A 24,217-nucleotide genomic window follows, 5' to 3' on the forward strand; every position below is an offset into this window, starting at 1 on the left:
CAAGGGGATTACACAAAAAAGATTAAGAATTTTACTACAGACATGGCTTATATGGAAATATGTTTTGTGTGAGTTCATACGTATAATTGATATCATATGCCTTGACTTCTCAAGGGGTAGGAGAAGGAGGGAAGAAGAGAGAGAATTTGAAACTCAAAATTTTAAAAAATAAATGTTAAAAAAGATTTAAATGTATAATTTGGGAAATACTTAGAGATTTATTAAAAATAAAGATTTTTGGTGCAGATGGTAGCATCAGGACTGAATCTTCAAGAACAGAGGGAGTCTTTGAAGGGATAGTGAGGAGGGAGAGAGGTTATCCTAGGCTTGGGAGACAACCAGCCAGTTCTAAAGCACTGAGATGGAAAATGGAGTGACATGTGAGAAGGACAGTGAGTGGGGGCAGTATGACTAGACAGTAGAATGCCCGGAGGGGAATGAATATGTCATAATGCTGGAAAGACAAGCGGGACCAGGCTGGAAAGAGATTTAGATAATAATCAGAGGAGTTTATAATCCTATAAGTAACAAGGAGCCATTGAAGTTGATTGAGGGGGTTGGGATAGGGGTATGACAGTCAGACCTATTTGGTAGCCATGTGGAAGGGAGAGGAATTGGAGTCAGCCAATAACTATTTGCTAAAACACTTCTCTGTGTAAGGCACTGGGCTAAGCTGCAGATAAAAATATGAAAAAAGGCAATCTCTGCCTTCAAGGAGCTTACGGTTTAATGGGCAAAGGTAAAATACAAAAGGAAGCTGAAACGATGGTGATGAGGGGCAGTTAGGTGGTGTGGTAAATAGGGCACCAGTCCTGGCTGGAATCAGGAAGACTTCAAATATGGCTTTAGACACTTGACACTTACTAGCAGTGTGACACTGGGCAAGCCACTAAATCCCGATTGCCTTGCTTTAAAAAAAAAAAGGTGGATGGGGATTGAAGAGGAAGAAGGCATGGTAGAGAAATCCCAAAGAAGTGCAGCCAGATGGGAAATGACAAGATGATCTGAGCCGAGCTCCTTTCTTAAATGGAGGGTTTGGAGTACATGGTCTTACCATTATGGGAGAGTGATGAGGCTGAGTGGGAGAGAAAACTGAGACAGGAAGCCACGGCAACAGCCAGATCAAAAGCTTGATGAGAATCTCCACTGAGAGGGAGGGTGGCTGTGTAAGTGGAGAAGAGAGGTCCCCTGTGTGGGACATTGGCAAGACTTGTCAACACGTTGGCTGTGAAGTGATTGTGAGGATGTCACGAATGTTTCTAGCCTGGATAAGTGGAGGATGGTGGAGCATTTTATACTAATGGAGAAATTCAGGAGAGGGGGGAAAGAAAACGAGGTCAGTTCTGGCTGTGATGATTTTTGAGCTCTATTCAGAACATCTCCCTGGAAATGACTAGTAGGAATTTGGCCATGTGAGATGAGTTTAGGAGAGTTTGGGGCTGGATATATCGATCTGAGAAATGACTGTCTTCAGAGCCCAAGGGAATCTTGCAATTAGGAGGAAAGTAATAAGTATTTGTTCCATTGGACTGAACAGCAGACTCATGCTAGATCTCTTCACTGTTTGGAGGTGGAAAGCCATCAGGGCTTGTACTTCTCTACATAGCCTTAAGAAGTCACCTGCATGTAACCATTGAAGCATTGAAACAGGACTTCTCATGACAGGAGGTGGGGGGTAAAGGTGTGGGGATGGAGCAGCTAGGGGGCACAGTGGACTTGGAGTCAAGAGGACCTGAGTTCAAATTCAGCTGTGTGATCCTGGGCAAGGTACTTACAGCTTCCGCTTCCTCATCTGTAAAATAGGAATAATCATAACAACACCTACCATCCCAGGGCTGTTGTGAAGATCAAATGAGAAAATGCCTATAAAGCACTTTGTAAACTAGAAAAAACATAGATTTCTATAAAAAGCATGGACTTCAGGGCAGCTCATTTTGCCTGGGAAGACTTAAAAGGTTGCATGCAGAGAAATGAGACAAGGAGACTCTTTTGCAGAGCCCTGTGACCGAGATTAAATTTTAATTAGAGAAAGATGATGTGTCTCTCACACAGTCTCACCAGTCATTTCTGTTTTTGCCCTTGCAGTTATAACGAGGTTAATGAGAATGTGTTAGGTGCATTGTACACACATACACGTATACATACACAGAGAGATAATATAATCATATGGGTAAAAGTGTAATCCACGAGAGTGGGAACTCATCTTTTTGTGTTCTTTTGTTGTTGGTGGTTTTTGTTGTTTTTTTGCTCATACTCTTTGCTCACCAGGTTGATATCTATCTTTTATCAGTGGAAAGAGAACATGTCTCCTAGTCCGGAAGATGTTAGCCTCTGACACTGACTGCCTTTGCTCCCCAAACACAGCTCTAATGCCAGCGCCTCCTTAGTCTGAGTTTAATGTTTGGACCAAATAAGGCACTTTCAAATCACTAAATGTTTAACAGAGGAGCAGGTTTATTTATCCCCAACAGAGCACAAATGGGCAACAATATGGTGGGGTGGAAAAATCCTGAACTGGGAGTCAGGAGACCAAGTTAAGGGATGCTTGATCATGGAATAATCACTTCACCTCTAGAGTGGGGACCTTTGTTCTTTCATTTGAAAAAATGAAAGGGTTAACCCTTGATTTCTCTGAATGATACCCCCTCCTCTTCATCTGGAATTGCTGGCCAATAATCATCAGGGTATATTGACTTGGGTGGTCTTAGGGTACCACTATATCTCCCAGACATAAACACCATGGGCTTGGATGTGTTAGAAGCTGGAAACTTTCTCAGAAAAGCCAAGGGCCATTCAGGCCCCAGAGGCAGCTTTGTCCTGGGCCTACCCCTTGTTGGCTGGGGAATAAAGCTGTGACAGGGAAGCTGAGACCATTTGGATCTCAGGAGTGGCTTTGCCCTATCATATCTCATGAGATAAGTTGCAGAGCAGACACTGATCTGGGTTGGTGAAGGGAGTACCTTATACCAATGTCTGTTCCCTTGAAAATGTGATTCATAATTGGGATGGAATCAGGATTTAGACCGGGAAAAGATTTTAGAGGTCATTTGGAACTGACATGTTATGGATGAGGAAGTTGGACACTTGCCTAAAGTGAAAATGGAATAAATAGCAGAGCTGAGGCAAGTACACAGTTTTCTTGCCTCCAAATCCTGTGATTTCTACCATTTTCTAGGGTAGGAAAGTTTCTAAGTTTCTGAGGAAAGTTTTCTCATATGACAGCTTGGTTAAAATATTTTTAGTTACTTTAAAAGGGACAGAAAGGCAGCATGGTAGAGTGAAAAAAAAAAAAAAAACTGGAGCCATGGTATGTAGAGTCCTGGTCCTGGAGTCAGGAGGACTCATCTTCATGTGTTCAAATCCAGCCTCAGCCACTTGATTCTGGGCACTTCACTTAACCTGTTTACCTCCGTGTCTTCATCTGTAAAATGAGCTGGAGGAGGAAATGGCAAAATCACATCTTTGCCAAGAAAAGGGGGATGTGATTGAAACAACTTGACAGCCACCAAGGTCACAAGATCTGATCCTGTCATTTTTGTGTGACCCTCTTTATAACCATTCTGCCTCTAGCATTCTGTGAGTTAGGGTTAGACTTAAGGTTTTTGTAAGAAGGGGGGAGGTATCGCAAAGCAGGGGGATGTGGTGAAAAGAATGCTAGATTTGGAGATCAGAACCTGGAAACCTTGGCAAATTACTTAATCTCTTTGTACCTCAATTTCTTCATCTGTCAAATGGGAAAAATTTGGCACCATTAAAAATCAGCCTCAGGAGATGGGATTAGAGTTTCATAATTTTTTTTTAAGCAAAAAGTTGAAGAAATGAAGCTTTTTTTACCCCTAATCACAATGTTATACCATCCTCTCTTCCTTTGTTTTGAAGGTGTACCTTATAGCAATATACAAAATGGATTACTTGGAGTCCCACCCAACCCTAGATCTGTCTATGGGTGGAACCAGTACTGGGCTCTCTGCCTTGGTCCCAGCCTTTTATCTTTAAATGTTGTGTATCTCCAAGCACTACTCTCTCAACTTCCTTTTCCCCCTTTAAAAGAAAGGGGTTGGTTGAAATAGGTGATCCTTAATTTGCTATAGTCAGTGATATTCTATTTTTTCCCCCTAATCTTGGAAACAAATTGTTTAAAAGCTAATAAACTTTAGGGGCAGTTGGATAGCACAGTGGATAGAGCACATGTTCCTGAATTCAAATCTGTCCTCAGACATTTATAAGCTGTGTGATCCTGGGCAAATCACTTAACCCTATTTACTCAGTTTCCTCCTTGGTAAAATGAGCTAGAGAAAGAAATGGAAAACCATTCCACTATTTTTGCCAAGGAAACCCCAAATAGAGTCATATATGACAAAAAATGACTGAACAACAGTAAAAGCTGATAGAAAATAAACCTGGACTTTTCTTAATTTCTGCAAAGAACAGTTCAGGAGACCAGATTTATATTTGACTTTAAGTACAAATAATACTAAGTTTATGGAGATGTGAATGGTGGAGTGGGCTTTTGAAAAATTTGTTTGGAATGGGGGAGAGATAGTCATGGAGACCACAAAGACCCTCTCTGACCAGAACATCATCTGCTTGTTGTACCATATTCTAGGTACAGAGTTTTCTGTGAAGGATATTTTAACAGAGTGCTGGGAATAGAATTTGGGCAGATAGCCCAGAGTTACATAACCATTTGTGATCTTTGAACAGCTCACATTCTGAAGACCTGCCCCGGCATACAAACTCAAAGGGAGAGGAGGGGGCAGGAGGCAGTTGGGTCGCAGCTGGGGCTGGACTTGGGGACTTTGCGCACTTGTTTCAGGGTTGTGGTTCTCTGACTGTGAATTTTTGTCCATGGCGCTGGTGGCACAGATTGGGGAGCCTTTAATCACCCATTCTTTGGTAAGACTTCAGCCCAAACTGACAAGGACAAATAATTTTGGTAAGTGTAATTGACCACAGGCTTTTCTTCTTTCTAATGTTGCTTTCCTCCTGCTCAACAGGGTTGGAGACAGAAGCTTATGTCTTTTTGAATATCTTTTTATGTCTTGCACTAGTCTGCCCTTCCACCTGTGGAATGTTCTCAGGTGATTTGAGGTGGCTATTTTGAGGATGCAAGGGCATGATTTTTCATTTCATTTCAGGCTTGGGGGCAGGACTTACGTGGTGGGGTGGGAGGAGCTCTGGATATGAAGTTCTGATAATTGGGTTTTGGGCTCCATTCCCATCTTTTCCACTGACCTGTGGCCTCCTTGTGTGGAGAGCTAGTAGAAACAATCCTGGATTTGCAGCCAAGGTCCTGAACTCAAATCCCAGCTCTTCTACTAAAAGAGGTGGATTTAAAGAGGGATTTTATGGAGTTCAGGGTAATGGATTTTGAAAGAGCTATGGTTCAGTTTCAAGTTAGAGCTAGAAGGAATCTGAGAGATCAGGTAGCCAAAGCCTCTTATTTTATGGATGAGGAAATTAATGTTTATAGGGGTCAAATAACATAATGATGATGAAGATGATAGTAAAAATAAAAGAAAGTTAAAAAGTAGTAAGGCTGGGATTCAAATGTAGGTCCTTCAATTCCAAATCAACATTTTTTAGGTTCAATCGAAATAGGGGAGTAGAATGAAATTTCTTTGATAGTGAATGGACTTGGCTAATTAGCACTTTAGAGGCTGTGAAACATTTGTTCTCCATTTACTAAGATTTTGCTTTTATTACAACTGGAACGCCCTTTTCTTTCTGCCTGTGCCTGGTGAAATCTTACCCATTCTTGGCGGCCTGTCTTTGAAAGGTCAGCTCCTCGCTGTGACACAGCCTTCCCTGTCACCCTGGCCGTAAGGGACCTCTCCCCGCTCTGAACATTGACAGCAACTTGTTTGGACAACTTATCATGTATTATCTTGTACTGCGGCTGTTTGTGTTGTAGTGGGAATCCTGCTCAGCTGGGAGTTAGGGAACCTGGGTTCTACTCTTGGCCCTAATGCCAAATAGCTAGTTCACATCTCTGAGGAGAATGAGAGCTTTTGATTTAAATCATCTCTAAGGTTCCCTTTGGCTCTAATGACCTGAGATTACCAGACATTCTTTCCTTTTTGACTCCCCTAAGGGGAGCATTCATATCATTCCCGGAGGCAACTAGGTGGTGCACAGGTACATAGGGGCACATAGAGTTAGGAAGATCTGAGTTTAAATTCCACCGCAGTGAGCAAGTCACTAATCTTCAGCTCACCTCAGTTTCCTCAACTGTAAAATGGGGATAATAAAAGCACCTACCTCTCCTGATTGTTATGAAGATCAAATGAGATGATGTTTGTAAAGAGCTAATACAATGCCTGGCACCTAGTAGGTAGTATATAAATGTGCTATCATTGTTATTAGTCAGCAATCAATAGCCAAACACACATGGTTTAAGGGGAGCCAACAGGGTAAGAATCTAGTTCTTAATCCTTCCTAAATCATATTTATATCGCCAGTATATCAAGCACAGTTCATTACACATAGTATGCACTTATTATTTCTTGACAAAAAGGAATGAAAAATAGACTGGGGAGGATAGAAGACAGAAGGAACGGAGCCTCTCCATTGCCTTACCTTCTTTACCCTTCAGTGAGTGGAGAGAGACTGGCTCCTCTTGTTTCGTAGGACTTTTGAAATTCTGGCTGTGATGAGAAATCCTACAATGCCAAACTTTCAGATTTCTTCATAGATTCTTGTTCCTCTCGCGGGTGAAGTGCATATATCCTGCCTTCCCTTAAGCTATGTTGTGATAATTTGACAGATTTCAACAATTCCTGCATAGAAAGTCTCTGCCCTGATGGGATGGTTAAAGCAGAATTCATTCCTGGGGATGAGGGGGTTCAGGCTCCATGGTTTCCCATCCCAAAGTAATGCTAATAAGCATTTTTTCTTTAGCTTTTAAGTCCCCTGTCAGATTAGTGCCTCTCATAGGAATGATATAAAAAGCCCCTCATTTGGAATCCCCTCTCTTCTTTTACTCATGGCAGATGCGGCTACCATGCTTGATTTTGTCCCTTTTTGTATCCTCAGAGCTTAGCACAGCATTTGATAAATATGCTTATTGATTATGATTGAAATGATGATTGATTTTTTTCTTGTTGCAGTTATATATTGTTACAGTTAACATATTACAAATTGAGTCCTACATGATTTTTCAGGGACACATTAATACCATTTCACACTTCAAGTCTTTCTATCCCTTGTGCTGCTGAATCCTCCCATCTATCTCCTTGAGATCACGGACTATCTTATTCTTTGTTTCCCCGGCAATGATCACAGTGCTTGGCACTTGGTGCTCTTTCATTCATTCTAAAGAAATCTTTGTAGACAAGTTGTCCCACGGAAGGAAAGAGAAACAGATTATGGAATATCTAATTCTTCTACAGAATGAAAGAATGTAACCTTTAATTAAGGAAAATAACAAATTCTTCCCTGCTGTTTCCTGAGCTTTCTTCTTTTCATCACCCACAAATGATAAGTTTTAGCTAACTGTTTATGGAAACTCCTCTAGAATCCAAAGTCATTCTGTCGTTCCTGCATTTAATATAAGGTTGCTGACATACCCTTAGGTTGAGTAATTCTGACTTCGGCAAAAGAAAAAGCAGGCATGGATAACTAATTCTTTTTCTCAGCCTGTTCTTGCTTAAACTAAATTAGACAATATTAATCTCTTCCTTGAGACTACTGACAAATGAATAGGTTTGATGTTTTTACGAATGTTTTGGTAGTGATTGATTCTCAAGACCTGAGAATTCATATGTGGGACATTCCCTCTGTAAAAGCAGATAGTTGCCTGGGGGTACTGAAAGGTTGAGTGATTGGACCGTGGTAACCCATATAAATCAATAGGAATTCGAATCAAGGTCATAGAGTCACAGATTTAGAATTGGAAAGTATTCCCTGATTTTCCAGATGAGGAAACGAGATCTGTGATCTGTTTTATGTCATATAGTGATTGAGCTCAGATTTGAATCTATGTCTTCTATCTAGAAATCAGGTGTTTTTTCCACTGTGCTACCATACTGTGAAAGTTTGAGTATCATTATCCCAGTTTTATAGAAAAAGAGACTATGATTCATGAGGTAAGGGACTTGCCTATAATCACATGATGAGCAACTCACCAAGCCAGGGCTCAAACAAAGGACTTGTGATTTCCAACCCAGCTTCCTTTTGGCACCACGTATAATAATTATGTTTAACACTATCATGGAAAGTCAGGGAGTCACAGGAGTGCAACTTTAGAACTGGGGGAGATCTTGAAGGTCATCAAGATCCACTTCCTCATTTTATAAATGAAGAAACTTATCCACACATAGTGCTGTCCCACAGCACATTTCCTAAATGAATAAAAAAACCAAATGTTTACTACCTGTCAAGTCCTGAGCTGCAAAGGTTAAATAGAATTAGAACCATTACACTAGTGGTTTGAACTCTTTGACTGTGTAGTCAAGAAAGTCTTATTTCTAATTTATCTTTGACTGTGGGAGAATTACCTAACCTTTCTCTCCAGACAATACTCTAAGACAGGCGTCCTCAAATTACGGCCTGTGGACCAGATTCAGCAGCTGAGGACATTTATCCCCCTCACCCAGGGCTAGGAAGTTTCTTTATTTAAAGGCCCACAAAACAAAGTTTTTATTTTTACTATAGTCTGGCCCTCCAACAGTCTGAGGGACAGTGAACTGGCCCCATATTTAAAAAGTCTGAGGACCCCTGCAGTCTAAGATCATAATTTACAGGCTAGTTTATCTTTCTGTATTGGTGGAGGGACTTTATATTTTAGGGGGTTCTTTATGAAAATGAAATCACTGATACAGGCCAAAAATTATGTAATAATCCCTTGGATTATAGGAGCTTGCTGTTAACTCTCATATTCCTGATCTGTAGGAATATGGATTTAATTAATTAAACTTAGACTCAATTGAGTTCTTTTTCCCCCTTTTTTTAATTAATTTTTTCTGGTTATACATATATATTAACTTTTTAAATACACATTTCTTTATGAATCATGTCAATTGAGTTGTTAAACACAATTAGATCAGGAACCTTATTTTTAAAATAGGACATTTGATTTCTTCTCTTCTCCTCCTCCTCTTCCTCTCCCTTCTTTTCCTTCTCCTTCTCCTTTTCTTCTTCCTCCTCCTTTTCTTCTTCCTCCTCTTGCTTCTCTTCCTCTTCCTTGATCTTCTCCTTCTCTTTTTCCTCCTCCACCTTCTTCTTCTCCTCTTCCTCTTTCTTCATCTTCTCTTCTTTGTCCTCCTCCTCTTCCTCTTTCTCCTCCTCTTTCTTCATCTCCTTCTCCTCCTCTCCTACCTTCCCTCCTCTTCTACCATCCCTGTCATATTGAGCCATATATTAAGTGGCAAGCCATTTCATGTCTTTGGTATTCTGTTCATCTGTAGATGGTAGGTGATATTAATATCTACTCTATCTACCCCTCCAGATTTCTTATAAGAATTAAATAAGTATGGCCAAACCTCCTCTCTCCCCTTCTACTTCCATCTAACCTTGTTGGAACTGAAGATGGAAGCAGTTGACAGAGAGAAGCAATTTAAGGATCCTGAACTTGTCTTAGATGAATACCCCCTGCTCTAACTCAGGTACCCTGGGAGATTCTAGTAGTTTATGAATCACTGGTCCTCAGCCCATTGCTGCTACAAACTTACTTGTTAGGAACATGTAACTGTTACACTCACGCACTCTTTATTCTTGCTACCATGATCATGCTACCCTTCTCCATTGATTAGCCTATGATTCCTGAGGGGAAAAAATCAGAGCATGAACAGGTGAAAAGAATCTTTGTACTGTTTTCATTTCCCCATGTCATGTTGTTTCATGGGAAAAGTGAGGTCTAAGGTAGATGAGCTTTTTTCTTTTTTTCTGTATAACAATGGCATTTTCTCCTGTCTTAATGGTAGCAACAATGAATTATATTGATGGGCTTCAAGAACTTGTCTTTGGAGGCTTAATTTATTGCTTGGGAGTCATGTTTTTCAAGAGTGATGGCATTATTCCATTAGCCCATGCCATCCAGTATCCTTTTGTAGCCATAGTAAGGGCAGCATTTTATTATGTTACTTGAGAATACCTATACCAAAGTCTGCCAGATACTTTATTCTTCATGAGGTCTCGAAACCATAATTACTTCAGCTTTTTTAGTGAAAATTAATTAAAATTAGTAATTTCAGTGAAATTAAGGTGGACTATAGGAGTTAGACCTTTTCAGGAAGGAAAAAAAAAGAAAAAAAACTGTATTGATTGTATTTGATTTGTTAATAAAAAAAAAAATACAAGAATTGTGAACTGAAATGACTAGAGTTGAATGGGTTCCTACAATAAAAAATATAAGATAAATTCTATGGATTTTCTAAATGAATAAATAACAATTTAAACATTAGCACTTAAATTATTTTTATAATTTTAGAGAAAAATTTATACCTTTTAATCCACTAGATTTATGTAGAATCATGAATATAATTCAGGCTACCTTTAAAAAAAAAATAATCCAAAACTCATCTCATTGTGGCATAATGAGGTTGTTCTTAACTAAAAACTAGGTTTTTCTAAATTTTAAAAAGAATTTCTTTAAGAAGACATTTGCCCAGTCATTCATTCATTCCTTTGGGTCGTAAATCATCACAGCCAGCAGTTATTATATACTAATAAATAGTTTGTGTCTTCCAGTAGTTTTATGATGTCGAGTAATTGCCAATTTTTAAAAACTGCAGATTCAAAGCTTTGCCTGCCTATTAGTATTTATAAAGTCAATGCTGCTTCAGAAGCTTGTTTGAATGTAGTTTATATTAGTTGGAAAAATTATTTTGACCTTGTTAACTTTTATAGAGGCCCATCTCTTTCCTCTACCTTTACCATTACTTTAGGGACCCTGTGGATGATGGGTAAGGGTTGTGCCATTATCAATGTAGTTAGGCAAACCATGTGTTGAAAATCCTTGAAAGATTATGAGGAATTAATTGGAATGATCATTATCTTACCTACCTAAAACAATTAAATCAGATAAAATTATGGAATATTGTACCTGAAGGTATTTTGGAGTTCATCTGGTTAAAATATCTAATGATAAACTGAGAGCCAGAAAAAAGTGGCTTGTCCAAATTTGATCATCAAGTTTGTGGCAGAATTCACATTTTTATTTCTTCAGATTTTCTGAGTTGGGATGATTGTTGATCATTGTCTGTCCATCTATCTTCTCATTGACATTTTTTTTGTCTCCAGGTTTCCAGGGCATCTGTTTTCTCTCTGTTCTCCTCTTGTCTGTTGTTTCTTTATTTCCTTTGCTGGGTTTTCATCCATGTCACACCAGCAAACTGTGGATATCCCATAGAACTATGTCTGGGCCATCTATATTATTTCAGGGTAGTTGGGAGACCCAGTGGATAGAGTTTATCATTTGGAATCAAGAAGACGCATCTTAATGAGTTCAAATCCAATCTCAAATCCTTCCTAACTATGTGACTCTGGGCAAATCACTTAATCTTGTCTACCTCGGCTTCCTTTCCTGTAAAATATGCCAGAGAAGGAAATGACAAACTACTCTAGTATCTTTGCTAAGAAAACCCCAAAATGGGGTCAAGAAGAGTTGGACCCAACTGAAATCACTGAACAATAAAAATCATATTGTTTCATCTGGTAATTACATATCCTATGCATTCAATTATCAACTCTGTGCTAATGATTCTCAAACTTATTCAGCCCTAATCTTACTGCTGATCTCCAGAGACAATCTATTATGCATCTCTTATTGCCTATTATACATGCTTGGTCTGGATTTTCCATAGACATCTTAAACTCAGTGTCTCAAACTGAACTCATTATCTTTACCCCCAAATCCTAGCCCCCTTTCTAATCTCCTTATATTTTTGAGGATCCCATCATCTTTGAAGTCACAAGCTCACAACCTAGATGTCATCCTTGAGTTCTCATTTTCATCCCTCATGTCTGATCAGTGGTCAACCTTCTTAACATCTCTTGAATATATCCCATCACCTTGGTGTACCCTCATCACCTCACATTTGGACTGTTGCAATAACCTGCTGGGGAATCTCCTTCCCATTCCTCAAACCTCAAGTCTCTTCCCATTCTGGAAGAGACTTCTTCTATATTAAGCATATTAAAATATAGATCTGACCATCTCTCTGCTTCACCCTATTCAATAAACTCTACTGATTCTCTATCATCTTTAGGTAAAATACAGTCTTTAGTTTCCAAAGCCTTTCATAACCTATCCTCTCCTACCTTTCCAGCCTTTTAATGGCTTACTCTGCCTGCTTCTACTCACAGATGTAATGAAATTAGCTTCTTTGCTATTTCTCACACACAACACTCCATTTTCCAACTTTCCCATTCGAAACATTTTCACTGATGGTCTCCCAATTCCTGGAATTTTCTCTCCTTTCCTATCTCTGTCCCCTAGTTTCCTTCCTTAATATCTCAGTTAAAGTCTCACCTTTTGCAGAAAGTATTTCCCAGGATACCTTGATATTATCCTGTAGCTATCTTGTTTATACTGAGCTGTATTTGTGTCAAATCTCCCATTAGATTGTGAATACCTTGAGAGCAAAAATATCTGCCGGTCTATTTATCTGTCTGTCCATCTATCTATCTACATATCTATTATTTATCCTTTTTTTTTTTTTTTTTGTATCCTTAGTACTAAGTACACAGTGCCTTGTGTACTAATTGCCTAGCAATTAATAAATGCTAATTAACTAACCGCCTCCTTTCTCTACTCTTGGCTCAAGTTTCCTAAATCAGGAATTAAGATATTTTCTCTTTTCTTTTTCTAACATGTAGATGAAAGCCCTTTGAAAATGATATATCTGTGTAATTATAAGATATTTCAATCCTTAATCTATTGTCATGTGGACAAGTTAAAATTTTCCTTATTTCTGAAAACATTTTCATAGGTTTAAAAAAATATTGTCCTTATCCAAAGCTTAAACCTTTATGTTTTAACTCTTCAGGCCTGGATTAAGGACCTACTCCCTTTTAAAATCTTCCAATGTGATATCTTGATATGTCATTTAAAGAGAGCTGTGTGGTTTGAGTATGGGATTTTATCATCCTCACTCTTGCCTTCACCCTTCCTTCCCTTAACTAACTTCTTGATCTCTATTAATATCTAGTCACCCTGGCGTAAAATTTGAGTCATCCTTCAATTTTTCCCCTTCTTTTCCTCACTATGACCTATATGGATAATGATCACTAAGTCCTTTTTATTCAACTGTCTCAGAGTGCCTTATATCTTCCTTTTCTTTTTCTGCCCTTATCACCTCATGTGAATGATTACAGTATTCCTCAGTGATCTTCCTTGAAGTCTCTTCTCACTGTACTATCATATATTATGCACATTATATATTGTGCATATGTTATATAATATGTAGTATATTATTGTATATTCTATCTTGTCTATTATGTACAGATTAATTTTTTTAAAGTAGGGCTTTCACTGTGATACTTTTCTGCTTGGTATTCAGAATCGGTATTCATTGCCCTCTTTAATCTGAACCTCGCACCTCTCCTCCCCCCTCCTCAAATCTCTAGCCTAATGTCCTTCATGAAAGTCTTCCCTTCAGCCAAACTAATCTCTAGTCTCTACCCTTAAACATGCCTTTCTTTTCCCACTATTGCATCTTGGATCATACTATTCACGATTCCTGGAAAACCTCCCTCTCTTCTCTGCCTACTCCAATCCTGTCAATTCTCATTGTCTAGCTCAAATACCACTTTTTCTAAAGGAAGGTATTCTGCCCACACTGATATCTCTTTCTCTCTCCCCACCTTCTTTCTCTCTTTCCTCCCTCTTTTCTTCCCTCTCTTTTTTCTCTCCCTCCTCTCTTTCCCTTCTTTCTTTCTCTCCTTTTCTTTCTTCCTCATTCTTTCCTTTTCATTCCCCCCCTCCATCTGTCTTCCTCCCCTCTCTTCTTTCTTTTCTTTTTACCCTTCTCTCCTTCCTTCCTTCTTTCTCTCTTCCCCTCTTCCCTTTCTCCCTCCTTCCTTCCCTCCTACTTTCTCTTCATCCCTCTTCCCTTCCCTCCTTCCTTTTCCTCCCTCTCTCTGTTCTTCCCTACCTCTCCCTCTCTCCCTCCATTCCCTTTTTCTTCCCCTTCTCTTCCCTTGGAATTCCCAGAGCTCTTCTTTATACCTCTCATTTGACATTTATATGTAGTTTTGGAGTATTGATTTTATTTCCCTGTGTCTTCCTATTTTCTTACCTAGATTCTTAGCTCCTTAAAGTCAGAAGCTTTTGAAATCTCATACATTTTTGTATCTTTGATACTGACTAACCCACTGGCTTGCACATAGTAGGCAGCTTACACATAGTATGTGTTCAGTGAATATTTTTCAGCTTAATCATATCTTCCATCTACTTCTCCTTCTATCCCAGGTTGAGAAATATCCAGCAGGGCTGACTGCTAAAAACTGCATCAATTACATAAGCTAGCTTAAAATTAAGCTGAGGAATCATTCTAGTTTTCCAAGGGAAGGCCTGAGGCGGAAATGGGATGGAGCATTTTTTTTTTCCCCCTGAGAAATGGGATGGAACATTTTTTCTCCCCTGAGAAATGGGATGGAGCATTTTTTTCCCCCTGAAACAGCCAAAACCTCTTTTTTCTCTCCCAATTAATTTGGTCAAACGAGACTGGATGTCATGTAAAAAGGGCCCTTGTTTCTGCTGGCTTAGTATGCTTGATTGCTTTTTCAGCATGCTGCTAAAGAAGCACCTCCTTTCTCAGGCCTTTAATGAATGTTGGCTCGGGCTGCCTTCACGGATGCCTCCTCAGATGTGTGTCTGTGACAGCTCCTCCTTTTTGCAGCAGCCAAGACTAGTGTCCAGTGTTAATGAAGGGCTTTAACAAATGCTAATTTGTGATGGGCTGCAGATTGCCTGAGAAGGAGATGGAACAGGTGAAAAGCAGGTTGAAATCAGGTTTGGGGGCTGGAACGGAGGATCCCATCTCCGAAAGTAGGTTTAATCACATGCACTTGACCTACATGCGCGATATGGGTTGTTGTGAGAGGGTGGTTGTCGTGATAATAATAATAGCAATTATATAGTACTCTAAGATTTGCAAAACACTCTATCTACACATGCCATTTTATTTGATTTTCACAATATCCCTGGGACAGGTACTATTATTATTCCCATTTTAAAAATCAGAAAACTGAGACTGTCTCCCTTCTGTGACCAAAATACTTTACCTCTAGCTTGACTATATATTACCCTCCCTTTTCTGTTTCCCAAGATTCTTAAACTGTGGTTCGTGACCCCACATGGGGGCTCATAGCTGAATGTGGGGTTGTGAAATTGTAATTTAATTATCAGTAAGTATTTTTAATATCTATATGTTCAAAATCAAGTAAAAATTTCTTTGGTGAAAAAAGGTCATGAAAGGAAGTTTAAAAGGCTGCTTTATTCGATAGCCTAGCCAAGCTGAGTTTTGGGCAGTTACCTGGTTCAGTGGATAGAGCCCTGGTCGGGAATCAGGAAGATTTAGCTTTATGAATTCAAATCTGGCCTGAGATACTTCCCAGCTGTATGGCTCTGGGCAAATCACTTAACTGTTTGCCTCGGTTTCCTCATCTGTAAAAATGAGCTAGAGAAGAAAATGGCAAACCAAGTTTCTCTGTAAAGTATCTCTACAAAGAAAAGGCCAAATGAAGTCATGAAGAGCTGACTATGACTGAACAGCAAAAGCCAAACTGATGTTCTTGCTTTTCCTTATGTGCAATACTCCTATCCCCATCACTTTTTACTTGTTGTCTAGCATCCCGAATGTGCGCCTTTCTTTTAGAATCCTCTTTTTTCATCAGTTTGCTCATCATGTGATACCCTCATAAGAGGGCTTCCTGATCCGCCCTCTTCCTTTTTCAATCCCACTCCTCTCTCCAACATTGTTTTTTTTATCTTGTAATTATTTTGTATGAATATATTTATGTACATATTATTTACCCTAATAAGCTCCTTAAAGTCCAGGGCAGAATTTCATTTTTGTCTTTATATCTCCAGCAGTGTTTGACATACTTGGTAGGCACTTAATAAATGTTTGTTGACAGATTTACTGCTGAGAATAGGAACCAAAAATAAAGGAGTACAAGTGACTGGATATTGCATATAAGTTATATTGACCAGACCCAATGCTTGTGCTTGGGGAACCATAGAGAACATATCAAGTTCTTAGGAGCTTTTTATCGGATTAGAACAGGGCTTCTTAAATTTTTTTTCCACTAGCAACCCCTTTTTGTCCAAGAAATTTTTACATGACCCTAAGTAGATAGAGTCCACACAGAGAGTGGAAATCAAGATTTTTTTGGGGGGGTAGAATTTGAATAAAAGAAGCAGTAGGCTCAGAGGGTATTAAACTTAGCCCAATTTCTGGCACATATTAGGTTTTAAATAAATGCTTGTTGACTTAATAATGATCTTGGAAGTCCATAATTTATTATGTGTAGACATGGTAAGTATGTCATAAAAGAAGCATTTTATGTTGTAGACAGGGGATTGTTGGACTAACAAGTCGGGGGGACCTGAATTCAAATTCTTTCTCTTGACCCATAGCAACTTTATGAACTTGGACATCTATGTATATATAACACCAGGGGATTTTCAAATTGTACTCTTATTCTTTGGTACCTATTCTTCCGCATACTCATTATGCTTGAGAAAATGGAAGAAAAGGTAAAAATGGCCATGTATGTAGATAGCACCATCTAGTGTACCAAGGAAGTTAGTAACTTGTTTTTTTTGGAATCTTAAAAACCTGATTCAATACTGGGTTTAAAATGTTTTTTTTTAAAACTGGTTTTGAAAAGGGATAATTAAAAAAGAGAAGTTTTGGTTCCCTTCCCCTTCCCCCCAGTAAGGGCTAAGAGATGTTGATAAAAGATCAAAGAAAACCATTTAAAATGGGGTGTGTATATGGGTAACAAATGAGGACAAGTTATAAAAAGAATTTTAAAAGTTCCTTTTTTTCCCCTTTATCTGTCCTTGTTCTTTCTCTTTTAAAAATTTGTTAAGAATAGTATTTTATTTTCCAATTAATGTAAAGACAATTTTAATGTTAAATTTTTGAAAGTTTTTGAGTTCTAATTTTTTTCTTTCCCTCCCTCTATCTCTCTTCAAGATGGCAAGCAATCTGATATAGATTATACATATGCAGTCATGTCAAACATATTTTCACAGTCATATTATGAAAGAAGAAACAAAACCAAAAAAAATTCCTAAATTGAAAATATTATGCTTCAATTTGCATTCAGAGTCCATCAGTTCTTTCTCTGGTTTCTCCATCCTTTTTTAAATCCTTCTGAGCTATTTTGATCTTTTAAGTTTTATTCATCTGTATTTTGATACTAGAGCAATTTTTCAGTACAATCAATTGACTAAAAGTGGCTTGGTGGCTAGTGATTCTGGAGTCAGATAATACCCAAGTTTAAATCTAGCCATAGTAGTTTTGTCATGCATTTCACTTACCTCTGTTTGTTTTAGTTTCCCCAATTATAAAATGGAGGAAATAGTACCTCACTTGCAGGATCATTCTGAGATAACATTTATTAAAAATACTTAGTGTCTAGTACATAGTAGGTTCATTATAAATATTTATTCCCTTTCTTCCCTAGAATACATAGACTTAGTGGGGGAAAAGCTTTTTTGATCAGGTTTCTCCTGCTGGCAATGAAAATTGAATTCTGATCTTTTCAGGAACTTCATTTAGGATGTAGCAGTAGGGGTAGCTAAGTAGTGCAGTGGATGGAGCCAGCCTTGAAGTCAGGAGGACCTGAGTTCAAAATCTGGCCTCAGACACTTAACATTTCCTAGCTTTGTGACCCGAGGCAAGTCACTTAACTCCAGTTGCCTCAGGGGGAAAAAAAGGATGCAGCACTATTTTTAATATTTCTGCATTTAATTTTTTTATTCAATTAATTAAAAAAAATTCTCTTTATTATTTAACTGGTCAGTCAATAGATATGATCATTTCTATGTTCATTGAAAAATAGAAGTTTTCCTATATAAATGCTTTTCACTTTCCCTTGTAATAATGAAAAAGAATCAATCAAAACTAACCAGCAAAATAATTCTGCCTAACAGAGCATCCCAGACTCCTCACCTACAATGGCCCTTCATTTCTACCAAGATGGGAAAAGTATGTTTTATCATCTGCTTACTAGGAAGAATGATCACTGCATTTAGAATGTGGCTGCTTTTTAATTTTTATTACCTTAGTCATTGTGTGTATTATTTACCTATTTTTATTTTCTTCACTTATCTTTCCCCATCTTTATTATTCTTATGGCACCATAACATTACTTGTTTGGTCTTTGTTTTTGAAGGGAATCAATGACATGGTAATATCTTGATTCATGTGTGAATTACATTTAAGTGAAGCAGAGCTGCACAAAATCATTCTTTCTTCCAGAATCATCAAAGTCCAGTGATGGGAAAAAAGTCAAGATGACTGGCCATGTCCCATGATGCAGTGGGTGGTCTTAGCATCTTTGATATCTGACCAAGCTCTCAGCATTCCACAGCCCTTGGTTGAGCTGCCTTCATGGCTACTGGAACAAATTGTTCCCATCTGCCCATTGCACCGAGGGAAGTCTTCATGTATTTGGGGTAGATACCTCTGCTCCCAAGAGTGATGCAGACAGATCCTTGCTGGTTGATTGATTGTTTCTGGGTCCATTTTCAGAGTCTTTCCAGGTTGGTAGTAGCTGTAGAGCCGGTGGTGGCTTTTAGGAACCTAGGAACCTTAGATAACTCCAGTTAACTCTACCAAGAAAATCCCAAATGGAGTTACGAAGAGTTGGGCACATGCATATACACATACACACAATTATGCATTTTATATACATACATATATAGACACACACATATAAATATACACATAAACACATTTTATACACACATATGTATAAAGTACTTTGAGCATCAAAAAAGTATCGTGAAAAGCAGACTTTTATTACTTAAGTTTTTTAAAAAAATTTTTTTGTTGGTTTCTTGCCTCTGTTCCTTTTTCTTGATTTCCCGCCTCTCACAGTCTGGTTCTCTTCTTCCTATTCCCTTCTATGGTTTTTTCTGGTCATACAAATGCACAGTCAATTGAAATTCCCTTTTGTGCTTTGCTTGGCTTTTTAATCATCTCGGACACACTCCCTTTTGCTTAGGACTGAAGTCGACTCCTCCTCCTTTAAGCTGGTTGATGGTTGGTTTAAATCTTTTAAAGTATACCTCAGATCAAAGCATTCCCAACCTTAGAACTTTCAGTGGTTCTTTTTATGCTGAATAACAGCATAAACTCTTTGGATTTATGTTCAAAGCCCTAGATGATTTGATCCTTAGTTCCTCCACATTTTTCCTTCTGTCAAACCAGATATTTAAGAGGTGAAACATGTTCACAAATATTGGATTTTCCCTTTGCCACACCCCTTTTCTCTCCTTAAATCTTGCCTTTTAAGGGCTAACTCAATCCCCACTTCCTTCATAAAGCTTTTCCTTCTCTCAACCTCAAATTAGTCAATAATATTTCCCTTATTTGAATTTTGTGTGTGTAGTATTTTGTGTTCACTTTTTTATGATTTTTGCCTTTTGTAACCCCAAAACTTTTCAGAGTCTTTAGCACCAAGTATTTGGTCAGTAATCATTTATTAAATGCCTACTATGTGTCAGGGAGTGTTGAGCACATATAAAGAAAGGTAAAAAGCAATCCTTAGTCACAGACCTCAGGGAATTCACAGATCATTGGGGAGACATTGAAATAAACAACAATGTAGAAATAATCAACAGAAGGGAAACATTAGAATTATAAAGTCACAGAAGATGGGATTTTAGCTGGAACCTGAAGGAAAGCTAGAAGGCAGATGAGGAGAGGGGTAGAGAGCATTCCACACATGGAGAACAGCCCAGGAAGGTGCCTGAAAGCCAAGAGATGGAGAATCTTATTTGTAGAAAGACCAGAATCAAAGAATTGATATTAGGGAGAATGGTGCAAGAAGACTGGAAAGGCAGACAGTTAGGAAGGGCTTTGGATGATAGTATTTTGGAGGCATAGGGCTATTGAAATTTATTGGAGTTTACAGACCTGTGCTTAATAATAAGTACTTGTTGATCAACTGTTTAAATCCAGGATCCTGAATATTGAAGTCTGATAGTCCAGGGCCTCCTTTCATTGTTTTTCTACATTGCCCAACCGAATCTGGCCAAGGGGCAGTCGCCAGTTCGTTAAACTTGCTGTATTGCACAAGGCTGAACTTTCAGTCTACTTTTTATTAACTCCTCTTTGGAAAGAAACTTAGTTAAGTGACCATCTTGGATTCAGAGTCTTTCTCAGGTATGTCTTTCATTTTAATTCTTTTGAATCCAGTTAAAATTATTTTTAGTCTATATGGCGTTGTTATCTTTTAAAGAGCTGAGATGAGGAACTAGTTCAGAATCCAGGTGTCCCCGAGAACTCTCTATCCTAGTTTTGCTTCCTTTTTGTCAGTGCCGCAGTGTGGGAAGAGAGTTGGCTTTGTGGTTAGAATATAGGGATTCAAATCTCAACTTTGATTCTTTCAATCTGGAGAAACTTGACCCCTTCTGGGCCTCAGTTGTCTCATCTGTAAAATTGGGCCAGATGATATCTAAGCCCTAGACTCCAATGCTCGATCCTAAGAATGCCAGAAAAAGAAGTTTAGTTTGTTGTTTGATAGCCATCTCTCTTCTCCTTCCCTTCTTTTATCACTCCTACTTCTTTTTATGTCCTACTTTTTTTTTCTCTGCTGAATGAGTAGTTTGAAAGTACTAAAGGAAGGAGGCAGATGAAAATCTCTCTTTGGTTCTTCTTCTGGGGGCAACGAGGGGAAAAGGAAAATAAAACGGCAGCTTTTGAAGCCACAAATCAGATCAAATAGAAAAGGCGTAGATGCGGCAATAGCATAGATGATGGGTTCAGACCTTAACTTTACTACTGACTTTGTTGTGGAATTGTATATTTGACTCTTTGTGACCCCATTTGGGTCACATTTGGGGTTTTCTTGACAAAGATACTAGAGCGGTTGCTGTTTCCATCTCTAGCTCGTTTTACAGATGAGGAAACTAAGTCAGACAGGTTAAGTGACTTTCTCAGAGTTACACAGCTAGTGTCTGAGCCTGGATTTGACTAAGAAAGATGAGTCTTCCTGATTTTTAAGCCCAGAATTCTATTCACTGTGCCATGTAGATGCCCTGTAAAGTGTGTGTGTGTGTGTGTGTGTGTGTGTGTGTAGATCATTTTCAAGAGCCCACCTAGTTAATTCCCTCCCTCCCATACTTGAGTTATCATTTATGAAATGTGGAAAAATAGTTATGTGGAGCATTATACCTTAAGGCTATGTTACCTTTGTATTGAGTCTCCATGGACACTAGATGGTAGTATTGGCCACCACGTTTTGCTCATTGAATGAGAACTGGGATTCTTAGCAGTTATACTGCACAAATAAAGTGAACCAAGAGAGGAACTTATCCTCTTTGTTTCCATTCTTGAGAAAGGACCCACAAAGTCTTTGTGAGAATCTTAAGCTGAAGACAATCTGACAGTGTAGTGGGAGCATGGGACTAGGATCAAATAGCTCTGGGATCTTGACCAAGTTATTTAGAGCAGCATCTGGCTTCAAATTCTGTGGATGCCATTTACTAGTTGATATCTGTGTGACTTTATTCAAATCTCTTAACTTAACTCAACTTAAATCTTTTGACTCTTAACTTTGTGAGCTTGAGTTTTCTCATCTATAACATGAGGCATCTGGATTAGGTACCTTCCAGTTCTAAAGGTAGATCTTTGCCTCAGTTACTCCCTAGTATTAATCACTGAATGGATGTGATATTAGTCAAAGGGACATTTATTAAAAATCTTAGCTTAAAAAAGCCTCCCACTGCATCCAAGTCCATCACCAGTTGTCCTGACTTATGTCTGGCCACTGACCCCACATGGCTCTAGAAGAGAAAGAGAGGCAAGTCACCTTGCCCCGCCCTCCCTCACTTAAATCTAGTTTACTTGTATGTCATGATATCACCTCTCCGATGTCATTGTCCTCTTCTAGAATGAAGGATGAACAGATCCTGTGATGCTATGACTTAAAATGTCTGGGCCTGTTTCCTGCTTTGTAAAATTGATGAGCTTGAATCTCCCCTTATTTTTTAAAATTCTAAGAACTCTCGTGGTAAATAACTTTTTTCCGCGGGTATTACTAGAGCTTTTTTATATCATTAGATCAGAGATCTTTGATCCTATTGGGTTGGATAGTCCTTCTTTTAGCAGTCATTTAAAACCTACCTATAGCATATAATAATCTTAATCATTCAAGTCTTAGAGAAATTAAGGGACTTAGGAAGTGTCGGAGTAGGGACGTCAACTCTAGTCTCCATTATTCTCACTTTCTCTACTCTCCCATGCTTCCTTTCCTTTTTAACAGATTCTATATGTATGTACATGTGTGTATATGTATCATTCTAATTTTCCCACAATAAGCTGTACTTCATATAGTAGCATATTTTTTTCCTGATGGGAAAATTCTTAAGACGGAGTACAGGGTTTGATGGAGGGACGAGTTTGGAATAATTGATTTGTCCATTATCAAATAAATGTGCTTCCTTTGGACTGTGATGATGGGTGTTTGTAATCTACTAGCAACAGGACATGTGTTGTTGTTTTTGGGGGGTGGTGACAGAATGCACTGAACCATCCCTACTGACAGATGGAAATAACAGCTTTGCTCTCATTAGCATCCGATGCCTTTTTTCCTCATTTACAATCCAGATTACTTTCTGTAATTGACTTATTAGCTTATCTCATCTAGGAAATGGGTAGTTTCTTAGCATTATTATGCTGCAAGTTGTCACTTACAAATCACCAGAACCACAACTGGCATAGGGCAAAGGGGGCTGGCATCTAGGGGACTGAGCTTTACAAAACATTTCTCTCAAAATAACCTGTGAGGTTGATAGTGTTTATTACTATTTCTCTCCCCTTATAGTTGAGGGCTTTCAGTATTTTTGAGCTGGAAGGTGATTTCAGGTCTTCTGTAGCCTTTCTGTTGTAACATCTTTGTGGCACAGATAATTGATTTTTTACTATATATAAATGAACTGTCAGAGGTAAATTCAGTATGATAGGCAGTGCACTAGAACTTTGTTTTGGCATGATCTGTTAGAAAAAATGAATTGGCTTCCAAAATGCTTCATCTTGGAGCTCATCCTAGGCAATTTAAAAATAACCAGAAGAATCCAGTTATGCTGTCTCATCTGTAATGCAGTCAGCATGCGTTTGAACATAACTGTCTACAGTAATATTGCTGCATACTTGCCTTTCATAGATCATATGGTCATAATTTTAGAACTAAAAGGAAGCTGAGAAGTCATCGGCTTCCACCTCCTCATTTTTTTCAGATGAGGAAAACTGGGGCCGGGAGAGGTTAGTTAAGTCCATAAGCGTTTATTAAGCAATTACTGTTTGCCAAATAGAAAGAAAGGTCAAAAAAGGTATCCCTGCCCTCAAGGAGCTTACAGTCTAATGGAGAAGGCAATGGAAGCAATATGCAGGCAGTTTATGTCCAAACATAGAGAGGATAAAATGGAGATAACCATGTGGGAAAGGTATAACAACATTAAGAGGGAGAAAGAAAGATTTAAAAGTGCTTAAAAAAAATGTCTGAGGTGGTATTTAAACTCAGGTTTCCTTAACTCCCAATACAGTAACCTAATCTATGGAATAAAAGTCCTTCCAAAACCCTGTTTAAAAAACACCATGCAACACAATAAATAGCCACAATAGCTTACTAACTCAGGAATGGGGAACAGGGATCGATGCCAGGGGATTTCTTTCATAATGTGCCTATTCCTCTTGGTAATGAGGCAACAGGTAATAAAAAGGTACAAAAAGAACTCTTAACTACAGAATTCATTTCATTAATACAAACAGAGTCATTTTTCTCTTGGTTAATACAAACAGAACATAGTCTTCTATTATAGTTCCATTGACAATTATAGAATGAGGCTGACAAGTCAGATCTGGTGTGGTGTTTGCATTTCTTTGTGTAGTTTAGTCATCTCTAGCACTCCCTTCCCAGCCTTTCTCCCTTCCCTGGCTCATTACTTAAGCTTAAAGTTTGCTGTTACTCACTTAACTTGGCCAGCCTTTCTATAGGTAATATGTCCCTTTCTATCTTGACCCAGCTTTCA

The 24,217-nt window shown here is 38.5% G+C and overlaps 1 protein-coding gene across 4 annotated transcripts in view; it reads left to right on the forward strand.

The window, feature by feature from the left end:
• Nucleotides 1–24,217, forward strand: part of TRAK1 (trafficking kinesin protein 1) — a 231,307-nt gene that overhangs the window by 95,995 nt on the left and 111,095 nt on the right. For 2 of the 4 annotated variants that reach the window (XM_051961231.1, XM_051961232.1), the window contains exon 1: nt 4,782–4,936. The exons of 1 other annotated variant lie outside the window; for it this stretch is intronic. In XM_051961231.1, coding sequence (XP_051817191.1) covers nt 4,849–4,936 — 88 coding nt within the window. In that variant the 5' untranslated portion in view covers nt 4,782–4,848. Of the gene's footprint in view, nt 1–4,781; nt 4,937–24,217 lie in introns of those variants that run through there. One more of the 4 variants, XM_051961234.1, reaches the window with a different exon arrangement.

This window comes from Antechinus flavipes, chromosome 5, assembly GCF_016432865.1.
Source record: "Antechinus flavipes isolate AdamAnt ecotype Samford, QLD, Australia chromosome 5, AdamAnt_v2, whole genome shotgun sequence".
NCBI lineage: Eukaryota > Metazoa > Chordata > Mammalia > Dasyuromorphia > Dasyuridae > Antechinus > Antechinus flavipes.